We start from the raw sequence: 12,580 nt of genomic DNA, 5'->3' as shown, positions 1-12,580 counted from the left end.
TAGAAACCCTTCAGTAATTTGAATGTCTCAATCATATCACCCTTCCTTCGCCTATCGACCAATTTCTGCAACCCACAAATCTTCAACCTATTCTCATAAGGTTCATTCCACAGATCTGCTATCATCTTGGTCACTCATCTCTGGATCCTCTCCACTTCCTCCCCATCACGAAGAAACCCTGGTGCCTATAACTGGGCACAGCAGTCCAGATGGGGTCTTATCAAGGCTCGATACAGAGGAACAACAACTTGTTTGTCTCTGCATGTTAAAGTATTTTTCAGAAGCCAAGTGATTTGGTGAGCTGTTTTAGTCACTTTTGCAATGTGCCCCCCTAAACTTCAATTCCCTATCCACCAACACTCCCAAATCCCTGGCCTCATCAATCTCCTGGAGTACGGTTCCACCAATGCGATATACTGCTGCTATTCTTTTCACCCCAAAGTGAAAAGAATAGCAGAAAAGAACCTTACACTTTGGCACATTAAATTGACATCCATTTTTCCTAGCCCAGTCCTCCAAACTATCCAAATCATCCTGTAAAATTTTGACATCCTGTGCACTCATTGCTCTACCCAACTTTGCATCATCAGCAAACAAGTGAACACTTCCTCTCAAATCCTTTCCTATATTATTGATGAACAAATTGAAAAGCAGTGGTCCAAGAACAGAGCCCTGTGGCATTCCACTAGTCACAAGCCATGTTTTAGACTCCACTCCTGAATAAACCACTCTCTGGTATCTCTCCTTCAACCACCCTCCTATCCATCTCACCAACCCTATATCTATCCCCATCTGCTCCAGTTTACTGATTAGGGTTCTATGTGGTATCCTATCAAAAGCCTTGGCAAGGTCCAGTAGTATTACTGTAAACCCATTACCCCTATCCAGTTCAGCTGTCACTGTGTTATAAAACGCGAGCAAGTTACTGAGGCATGATCTACCTTTCACAAAACCATGTTGTCCCCATACAATATCCCATTTTCATCTATCCAATCCTGTATTCTTTTCTTGACTAATTTCTCTAAGACCTTGACAATGATTCCTGATATGCTAATCGGTCGGTAATTTACAACAGCGGTCTTGGAACCACCTTTATGCAGTCGAACTATTTTCCCCTCCTTCCACCCACTCGGGACTAACCCAGACCCGAGACTCAAATTAAACAAAATGGTCAAGGGTACTGACAATTCATTAGCTGCTTCTCGTACTACACGAGCTGGTATACCATCCAATTCCACAGATGTATTGACATTGAGGTTATGCAATAGACTACTCACCTCCACTTCATTCACCACAATTCCCGTATAATCTACTGGTACATTCTTTTCTGCAATGTCACCACCTGGATGATATATTCTTGCAAAGTACTCACTCAGTAACTCAACTATATCAACTGATTCAGTTACCTCCCTACCATTGGCATTCTGTAAAATCATTCTGCCATGTACATTTTTCCTTTTACTTGCTACATATCTAAAAAACTGTTTAGGATTCTCTTTAGCCTGCATGGCCAATGTTCTTTCGTAATCCTTTTTTGCTTTTCTTAGCACACTCGTTACCCTTCTGGCCTGCGCTTTATACCGTTCGTGTGCCTGCCGGTCACCTTTCTCCTTAAATTCCCCCCATAGTTGTTTCTTTTTTTGCAGCTCAAGTTTAATGGTGTTATTCATCCATTTAACCCCTACTTGATTTATTATTTGGACTCTAGGTATACAGTCAGCCATTGCTTCATGCAAACACTTCCTAACTACCTCCCATGCACTATCGACTTCTAGTCCTTGCAGTTGTACATGCCATGGCACTGAACCAATCAAACTCCTAAGCTTGTCATACTTTCCAGTCCGATAATTCCACATGTACCCTGTCTTAATTGAAAATTCTACATCTTTAGCCACCTCCCAAGTCAAGACCCTATGATCACTCTCACCGATTGGTGGCAATGTGGTCATATTTGTTACAGCCAAATCCTCAGATGTAATTACTAGGTCAAGCACTCTCTGACCCCTAGTATTTTCCATAAGGGACAACTATCTGTCGCAGATAGGTATCCTTTAATAACCGCATAAAATCTAATTCCTTCCTCCTGTGGGTCCTCTCCTCAAGATTTTTTATTATTTTTTTAACCCTTAGACTGTCCACAGCACTAAATGTGCTATTGGTTATTAACCTTTTGTGGGTGAGATTGACATAAAAAAAAAAGAAAAGTCAATAAACTTTATTACCTAGATTTGCAGTGTGACCTATGTAGAATGACCATATGAGAATCTTTGCTGAAAGTGATCCACCATTTCATAGCACTGTATCTATTTGGAAGATTCACTAACAAGGACTGAAGTGGTATGATACAGCATATACAAATTATAAAAGACAAGAAATTTTATTCTTGTTTTAATCCTTTATCCAAGTGTAAGCAAAGTTTGCATGTGAACTAGTCAGTCCACATGATATATCATGTGGACTGGCTGGGGATCTTCAGTTGTTTGCTGATGATGCAAAGTTGGGAAGAATTATAAGTAGCACTGCTGATGTTAATTCCCTTCAGGAAGATTTGAATAGACTTTTGACCTGGACAAAAGTTATGGTTTTAATATCAATAAGTGCAAGGTGTTGCATTTTGGAGTGCAGAAATATAAGGCTATGTACTACATCGATGGTTCGTACTGCAGGAAGTGGATGAGATTAGAGATTTGGGAGTGATGGTTGATAGTAGACTGAAGTTTAGAGGCATATTACTAGTGTTGCACATCGTAGTGCTGCTATGATAAGAAGTATTTTAACATGTAGGGATAAGGAAGTGGTTGTAACACTGTATAAAGCACTGGTCAGACCACACTTGAACTGTTGTGCTCAAATCGGGTAACCTGGTTTTCAATGTGATCTGGATACATCGGAGAGGGTTCAGAGGCGAGTGACTATGAAAGACAATGTCAGGACTTTGGAATGCTGGTTATGGAGAGAGATTGAAGAAATGTAGATTACAGAGTTTGGTGGATAAGAGAAAAAGAAGTGATATGATAGAGACATTTAATTTAGTGAGAGGATTTTATCAGATTAATCCAGAGGGGATTATAAAAAGAGCAGAAAGTGAGAAGGGAAGAACCAGAGGTCATCCCTGGAAGTTATGTAAAAGTGTGGTGAAGAGGAGTGTGAGGAGTAGATTTTTTACATGGAGAATTCTCACTGAATGGAATGCATTACCAGAATGTGTTGTTAGTGCAAGAAGTGTTAAGGATTTTAAGATTCTATATGTCAGTTATTTAGCTGACCAAATTGTATTCCTATTGGTTAAACCAAAATAAAAAATGATGGTACAACATGACAAAATTTCATGCCGGCTGGGGCATCGCCCAGTTAAACAAGGCCCTCGTTATTTTCGCCAGGGAACCAGGGCAAACAGCGAAAAGTCAGCTACTGGAACAAATCTGAAACACACCCCAACACAACATCACCACAGTTAAAGATTGGTACTATCAACATAAGAAGCCTGAATGGCAAAGAAATGGAGCTAGCGGAGGAATTAAATAAGTACCAGATCGACATAAGAGGGATGACTGAAACAAAAAAGACAAAAACTGGGGAGATCTTTCTTAGTAATAAATACAAAATGTTATATTCAGGCAATGACAATCAAGAAAAAGAAGGAGTAGCCATAGTATTCAACACAAAATACGAGGCTCATCTTCTTGAATGGCAGGCAATGTCAAGTAGAGTGATTTGGGCAAATATCAGAATGGGGTACTGGAAGGTAGAAGTGGAGGAATCTTTTGAGGCTCTAGAGAAAGTTACTGACACACTGAAAAAGGAAAAGTTGGTCCTTGTTGGGGATCTAAATAGCAAAGTAGGAAGTGATTGTCAGACATACAAACATATTTTGGGAAAATTTGGAGAAAAGAGCAAAGCTAATAATAATAGCAAATACCTGTTGGATTTCTGCTCAGGACATGGACTGGTTATTACTAACACCATGTTCCAACATAAAAATGTGCACAAATTCACATGGAGAGAAGAGCCAAGGAATAAGAAAAGTCTCATTGACTATGTTATTGTTGATAGTGATGTTTTCTCCCTGGTGCAGGACACCAGAGTGTACAGAGGATTTGAAATTGGAAGCGATCACTATTTAGTCTTGAGCAGGATAAAATTGAATTTCATATTGAAAGAAAAGAATGACATGTAAGAAAGTTTTAAAGCGAAAAAGTTGAGCAGTTCTCAGATGTGAACTGTAGACCAAAATACACAAAGATTATTCAAGGAAAAATGAAAGAGTTTGAGAACAGGAACCAAACCTTGGAGATTCAGTGGCAAGCCTTGAAGAAAACCCTGATTGATTCAGCTAGAGAGGCATGTGGTGAAGTTGTATTCAAGGATAGAAAAATTAGAACTCCATGGTCGACATAGGAAGTTAAAGAGGCAGTGAAGCAAAAGAAGAAAGCATATCAAAAGTTCCTGGCAAATAAGTCAGCTTCTGCTCTTAGAGAATACAGAGACAAATGTAAGAAAGCTAAACAGTGTGTAAAACTAGCTAAAGAAAAGTCATGGGAGGACTTTGGCAAGAACATAGAAAATAAATATCAAGAAGGTTGCAAAATATTCTGGAGGTTGTTGAAGAAGCTTAGGAATGGAGGAAAGAGTGCTGTAAAAGGAGTTAGAGATAATAAAGGTCACATGAAAATTGGAGAAAAAAAGATATCCTTTAAGTATGGAGTAATTACTTTGAAAATTTGCTAAATGAAACAAGCAGTGATGAGAGCACAGGGATAAAAAAACACTGACCAGGCATGCAGTCAGGAATACATATCCATACCTGAAGTAGAAAAAGCCATCAAAGGCTTGAAATGTGGAAAGGCAGCAGGAGTAGATGATATTCAACCAGAAATGCTGAAGTATGGTAGTATAAAAGTCTTACAGTGGTTGCACTGCATAGTTCAGAATGCCTGGACAGAGGGATGAATTCCAGATGATTGGAGTAGAGCTCTCACAGTACCCATATATAAAAAGGCAAATAAAACTGAATGTGAGAATTACAGAGGTATATCCTTACTGAGTGTTCCTCGTAAGATCTATGCAAGCATACTTGAGAAACGGTTGAGAAGAATTGTGGAAGAAAAGCTTGGTGAAGAACAAGCTGGATTCAGGTCAAATAGAGGCTGTCAGGATCAGATCTTCACCTTACAACAAATAGTGGAGAAAGCATGGGAATATAACAAAGATCTGTATTTAAGTTTTTTCGATTTGGAAAAGGCATATGACAAGGTGCCAAGAGAGAAGCTATTCAATATGCTACAGTTATATGCTGTCAATGGGGCATTATATCAAGCAATACTTAGTCTTTATTTGAGTTGTAAGTCAGCAGTTAGAATTGAAGGAAGTACAGGAAGGTGGTTTAATGTTAAATCTGGTGTGAGACAAGGATGTACATTATCCCCTCTGTTATTCATTATCTATATTGATCACATTATGAAGGAAAGTGGTATTAAACATCATATCAAAATTGGAGATGTTAATGTCAGCTCTTTGCTTTATGCCGATGATGTTATACTTCTAAATAAATCCACTACAAGTCTGCAAGATTCTCTGTTGACTAAATTGAATAACTGTTGTAATAGATATGGTATGAAGGTCAGCAATAAAAAGACAAAGACAATGAAAATAGGCAGAATCATTGAAAATGTCAATTGTGTTGTGAATGGAGAACCTGTGGAACAAGTAAAACATTTCAGCTACTTAGGCACGATTTCTAGTGAAGATGGTAAATTAAATATGGAAATAGACAACAGAATCAACAAAGCTGGTATGGTAGGAAGTCAATTGAATAAATTCATGTGGAATAAGAGAGAAATTAGTCGGAACACTAAATTAGCTGTGTACATGACAGTATTCAAACCAGTTTTAACTTATGGATCTGAGAGCTGGGTCAGAAGTAAAACACTTGACTAAAGACTAGAGACCGCAAATATGAGAGTCCCTAGAAAGATTAGAGGCATGAACAGATGGCATCAATGGCAATATCATATTAAAAACGAGAATATTAGGAAAGAACGTGACATTGTTGGCATCCAGGAATGCGTTAGCAGAGCTAATCTCAGGTGGTATGGTCACTTAAACAGAATGGGCAAGGAATGATTAGCAAAACAAGTGTTCTCTGCCAGGTTGGCAGCAAAACAACCCAGAGGAAGACCAAGATATAGGTGGATTGATACGGTACAAAGTGCCTTAGACGACAGAAATATAAGATCTGGTAATGTTGGGGTCTTGACAAGTAACAGACTGATTTGGAGGAAAATTGTAAATAGGAAGTCAGTAATGATGTAAATTTTTCATGTAGTACTATCATATCCTGTACATCCCTTGAGGGTACATGGCAGGAATTTGATGATGATATCAGTTGAATGAACCTCCCACAATGAGTCTGCTGAAAATCAGAGACTCCATGGATGGTGAAATAATAATAATAATATAATTTTTGTTCTAGGTGTAACTAAACAAATGTTATGGGAAGACGTGGGTAAGAACATACAAAATAAAACATACAAGATAAATATCAGGACGGTGACAAAATGTTCTGGAAGCTGTTGAAAAAGCTTAGGAGTTGAGGAGAAAACACTATAAAATGAATCAGAGATGATAAAGGTGATATTAAAAGTAAATATAAAGATATGTGTTAAATGTTTGGCGAGATTATTTTGGAAGGCTGTTAAATGAAACAAGAAGTGACAGAATGGTGGTAAAAATATTCATGCAGAATGGAATCACAAGTGCATATCAATATTTGAGGTAGAAAAGCTAAAATACCTGAACTTAGATTGACCATAGATACTCAGATATGGAGGTATAAAGGTTTTACAATGGATGCACCACATTATTCAAAAGCCTGGTCAGAAGGTTGAATTTTAGATGATTGAAGTAAAGCACCCATCTGTAAAAAGGAAAATAAAATTGAATGTGAGAATTATAGAAAATTTTCCCTACTGAGTGTGCTGTAAGATTTATGCAAGCATACTTTAGAAGAGAAACTTAAGAGAAAAATTTCACTTTGTGACAAATAGTTGACAAATCAAGAGAATATAACAAGGATTTGTATTTAAGGTTTGTATGTCTTGAAAATGTGTGTGTCAAGGTGCCAAGAGAAAAAGCTACAAGTATATGGTGTGAATGAGATGCTGTATTGAGTAATATATTCAAGTTGTAAATTAGCTGTTGGAACTGAAGGAAGTACAGGAAGATAGCTTGATGTCAAATCATGTGTATGACAAGGTTGCCTGCTATTCTAACTGCTATTCATTATTTATATGAATTATGAAAGACAGTAGCTTTGAATGTGATATGAAAATTGGGAAATGTTATCAGACATTTACTTTATGCAAGTGATGGTGCACTTCTAAATAAATTCAGTATCATTCTGCAGAATTTCTTAACTGAATTGAATAACTATTGTAACCAATTTGGTATGAAAATCACCCATTAAAAAAAAATTTGAAAATAGGCAGGAGAATTGAAAACATTAGCTCCATCCTGAATAGAAAACCTATAGAACAAATAAAACATTTCAGCTACTTAGGCACAATTTTTAGTGAAAATGTCAAATTAAATATGGAAATAGATGATAGAATACACAAGGTTGGTATGATGGGGAGTCAACTGAATAAATTTATATGTAATAAAGAGAGAAATTAATCAAAACACTAAAGTAGTTGTATACAAGACAATGTTCAAACCAGTTTTATCTTTGGATCTGAGAGCTGGGTTAGAAGTAATATACTTAATCATAGAATAGAGACCACAAGTAGTGTTCATTGCTCTGAGAAAAGTTAAAGGAGTGAACAGATGGTCTCAGTGACAGAATCATTTTTTCAGGTGGTATGGTTACATAAAGCAGAATGGGAAAGGAAAGGTTAGCAAAATGGGTGTTTAGTGCCAAGATACAAGGAAAAGATCCAGAAGAAGACAATGATCTGGTTGGATTGATTCCTTAGAAGATTGTTGCCTTAGAAGACCAAAATATAACATCTGAAGTGGAGTCATGACTAATAGTAAACTAATTTGGGGAAAAATTGTTGATAGAAAGTTAGTAATACTTTTGCCAAACAGGCAGTACAGCGAATATCAGAATTTCGGAACACAAAGACTACATCCGGTTTCACCAGTACAGCCACTCGGGGCTTGCAGACCATGCTCTGGATACACGCCACAGAATACGGTGGAAGAAAGCCATAATACACCGCAGCAAGTATAAATTTGAAAGACTATTCATAGAATCAGCCTCAGCCCTAAGAAACATGCCAAATCTCAACAAATTTGGATGCATGAGATTGCCTCAAATTTGGGAGACGTGCATCATGAGAACTTCAGCCCAACGGCCAAGAATACCTGATATAGCCTGCTAGGGGGCACCATCAGGACTTCAGGAAAAACAGTAGTTTCCTCGCTTCGACCTCATTTGCTGTTTTTAGTGCCTGTGTGCACGTGTCTTAATCTTATGTTCCCATGAAGATAGCAACGTGACGTTGCCAAAATATAGGAAGTATATATTAAAGTTTATTTTAATTTACATTCCAGTATACGTGAATTCCTTATGTTATTTAGTAATAATGTGCAACCAACATATAAGCCTTTCTACAAGAATTAAAAAGTTAGTAATAATGTAAACTTTCATGTAGTACTATCATAGTATCCATACTCCTTTTAGAATACACATTAAGCATATGATGATAATGATATTTGTTGAGGCCATTGCTTAATATTTCTATTGAATCATCTGTGTATCATGTATGGAATTATAATAATGAAAATGTTCTTTTGCAGTATAACTGTACAGCATCTTGTCCTGCTGACATGCCATATAAGGTATTTGATGACGAAATGGAAGATCCATATTGTTCAGAAATAGATCCAAGTGTAGCATATCATGGAAGGTAACACATCAAATTGTAGACAGTATTTGATTAAAAAAATTTAAAAAAAAAATAAGATTCATATGATTTGTTTGTCTTAGTGATTTCTTCTTCTTCTTCTCTTTCGCTTTAGTTCTTAGACCTGTTATGACAATGATCTTTGTAATCCATTTTTCTAGTTTTAATGCATGCATTTGAAACCAGAGCTTAAACGGTTAAGATGAAAAGGAAACACTTGAGTTTCTTATTCGGTTTTAAAACAACGTGGGATTTAATATCCTCTTAATTTAAATAATCAAATATATCATTCTCTTTAATTATTGTTTTTTAATATATTCTAAAAAGAACATTCTTTTTCACCTATCCTCTCACCTCAATAAGGGATTAGTTAAAATCAAAGAAACCATCATGAAAAGTGGCGCATACAACACACAGGAACAAAATTGTTGGTAATTCGCTTGCTTTGCCAAATGGTTAGGCTCATGGTGAGCGAGCTACTATCACCACAACATGAACATGCTAAAGAAGATCCATGTGAAATATATTTGTAAATTTTCATTAATATGTATAATCAGTCATGTTTCCTGGCAATATGGTACATGAAAAACTACTGATTAATTTTGCTAGAAATAAATCAGCAGTTTCACTTAACAGTTACTGGAGCAAATATTTTGCTTGGTCATCTGTTTTATTCATGTTAAATGTATAGATTGTGAAAGGCTCTCTTTTATTACATTTATAGTAACGAAGAACATACTACTGCAATAATTGGAGGTGTTGTGGGCTGTGTGGTATTGTTTGGAGTATTCCTTGCAGTTTTTGGATATCAATGGGCACAGCGAGCCAAAACCAAAGAAAATACTATGAAGATGACAATGGTAAGTAAGCATTATTATTTACACTTAACTACATATAATAAAATTAGTGGTTTGTGTTACTTTTAGCCTAACAAAAACTATTTGTAATTTTAGTTTGTCATAAGTTATGTTTATCTTATTTTGCTAGCAAATGAGTGGATTTGAAGATAGTGAGCCCTTGAAGCCAACAAATGTTAAACCAAACCTTGCCCAGCTGCGTATTGTAAAAGAAGCTGAACTTCGAAAAGGAGGGATACTTGGATATGGTGCTTTTGGAACTGTTTATAAGGTATAACCCTAATTTCTTTTATGTTTATTGTTATCTGTAAAAGCCATTAGTGTGTATTATTTAGTTGGTATATTTATTATTCTAAATACACCCAAATGGTTATCATCATTTTTTCACTATTCAATATTTGAGACCTAACAACTAACAAATTTCTTCCAAATTAATTTGTGATTTGTCAGGTCTCAAATATTGTCAGATTTTAAATTTAGGTCTTCTAAGGCACTAACTGGGTCTCTTTTTTTTTTTGGAAACTCTTGGTAATAAATACAGGGTGCCTCGTAGTTCGTATTTAATTCGTTCCAGAAACCCGTTCGAATTATGAATTGTTCAAAGTTCGAATCAAGATTTTACATAAGAAATAATGGAAAGCGAAATAATCCGTTCTCATATGCAATAGATAAAATAGATAAATTTATTTTATCTATTTTAGTTTTTTAATGTTAATAACTTGGAAAAAATTAAACAAAATAATCTTATATTTATTTTATTAATTTTAATTATTACAACATAAAAATAACAGTGAAGAATATTTTTTAATATAAAAATCACAAAGACAAAAATAATGCTCCTGTTGTTAAGCGTCTTCTTTCTGCTTCTTAGCTGGAGTTGAGAATGCTGATTCACGTTCTCTTTTTTCTGCAGAGAAGAATCTATCTAATGTTGGTTGGTGCTGATGATTTTCTTTGATATTTTTAAAATAACCCATCATGTTGTCATCGAATAAGTTGATAATCCTGGTTGCTACTGTCTTATTAGGGTGCCATTTTTCCACAATAGCTTGTGTTCTAACCCAAACAGAGAACAATTCTTGATGGTCGGCATTGGAAATGCATCCTTTGGCATCCTTCTCTTCCATAAAAATTTCTTTTTCCACTTCTTTTTGTTGTTGATCATGAAGATGTTGAAGTTTTTCTGTGCTGAGTTCAGTTTTATGATCATCTATTAACTCCTCTACATCCTCATCACTCACTTCTAATCCCATAGCTTTACCCAAAGACATGATTTAATTTACAACAGACTCTTCTTCACAGCTTACTACTTCACTGACTTTAATACAATCTGGCCAGAGTTTTTTCCAAGCAGAAATCGTTGTTTTAATAGAAACTTCTTTTTATGTCTTATCGACGATCCTTAAGTAATGAAGAATGTTGTAATGCTCTTTCCAAAATTCTTTAAGAGTCAGTTCTGTGACATTGGTTATTTCAAAGCACTTTTGAAACATAGCCTTAATATACAGTTTTTTGAAGTTTGAAATCACTTGCTGGTCCATGGGTTGTATGATAGAAGTGGTATTGGGCAGCAAAAACTTTATGTTGATGAAACTGAATTCACCAACTAAATCCTCCTCTAAATTTGGGGGATGAGTAGGAGCATTGTCCATCACTAGAAGAGCTTTTAATGGTAGATTTTTTTCAGTAAGATAAGCTTTTATAGTGGGAGCAAATTCTTGATAAATCCACTCGGTGAAAAACTCTCTAGTAACCCACGCTTTCGTGTTGGCCCTCCACATAACACCAAATTTGCTCTTTATGACATTGCTCTTTTTAAAAACGTGTGGATTTTCAGAATGGTAAATGAGCAAATTCCTTACAGTCTCCACTAGCATTACCACAAAGCAGCAAGGTAATTCTATCTTTCATAGGTTTACATCACGGTGCCGTCTTTTCTTCTTTTGTGATATAGATTCTTTTGGGCATTTTTTTCCAAAAAAGATTGTTTCATCGCAATTAAAAACCTGTTGAGATAGCAATCCCTCACTATCCACATATTCCTTAAAGGTTTTTACAAATTTGTCTGCTTCTTCTACATTGGCACTCACAGCCTCTCTGTGCATGACAACACTATGGATCCCAGTTCATTTTTTGAATTTATCAAACCAGCCTCTACTTCCTTTAAACTCCTCATTTTTAGTACTGGTCTCAGGTGTGTGTTTCTTAAGTTCACTATGCAGATGTTTGGCTTTCTCACAAATAATTCTCTCAGTAATAATGTCGCCACGTAATCGCTTCTCATTTATCCACACTAAAAGGAGTTTTTCCATCTCTTCCTTTAGCCACATTTACTGCTTTTATTGCTTCCTTATTCTTAAGGATGCTTCTTATCGTTGACTTTGACATTTTAAACATTGTTGCCAGATCCATCAAACGTGTACCGCTTTTGTGTTTCATGATAATTTCTTTTTTCATCTCAATTGTTGATACTACAACTTTTCTTTTAGGTTTTGTTCTTTCTACATTCTTGGATGCTATGGGTAATAAAAAAAATGTCAAAAACAGTTAAAAATTCTCTACATAAATGTATTGCACAATGACTAGGCTGTGTAAAGTAAGGGACAATGCACAGCGGACTGAGACAGACATACACTGCACGGTACGGGGAAGTGAGTGAGGGAAATTAGTAGGGGAGAAGCATGCCCGATAGCATGCCGAAACTGTCTAATGCTATATGACTCTGAGTTCCTGGACTATCATTCGAACTTAGAAACGGCATTCGAACTGCAAATCAAATTTTTTGCGTTCTGAAGCGTTTGAACTCTGGAACAT

At 36.0% G+C, this 12,580-nt stretch overlaps 1 protein-coding gene across 1 annotated transcript in view; it reads left to right on the top strand.

Annotated features, from left to right (window-relative positions):
- The window catches only part of LOC150109492 (epidermal growth factor receptor-like), a 249,040-nt gene that overhangs the window by 202,340 nt on the left and 34,120 nt on the right, over positions 1-12,580 (top strand). The window contains exons 17-19 of the mRNA XM_090402496.1: positions 8,803-8,912; positions 9,634-9,769; positions 9,897-10,037. Of these exons, the coding sequence (XP_090258622.1) occupies positions 8,803-8,912; positions 9,634-9,769; positions 9,897-10,037 (387 nt within the window). The remainder of the gene's footprint in view (positions 1-8,802; positions 8,913-9,633; positions 9,770-9,896; positions 10,038-12,580) is intronic.

Source organism: Typopeltis vanoorti, chromosome 2, assembly GCF_054136105.1.
Source record: "Typopeltis vanoorti isolate ZY-2024b chromosome 2, IOZ_Tvanoo_1.0, whole genome shotgun sequence".
Taxonomy (NCBI): Eukaryota; Metazoa; Arthropoda; class Arachnida; order Uropygi; family Thelyphonidae; genus Typopeltis; species Typopeltis vanoorti.
This window is presented reverse-complemented; position numbering and strand designations above follow the sequence as displayed.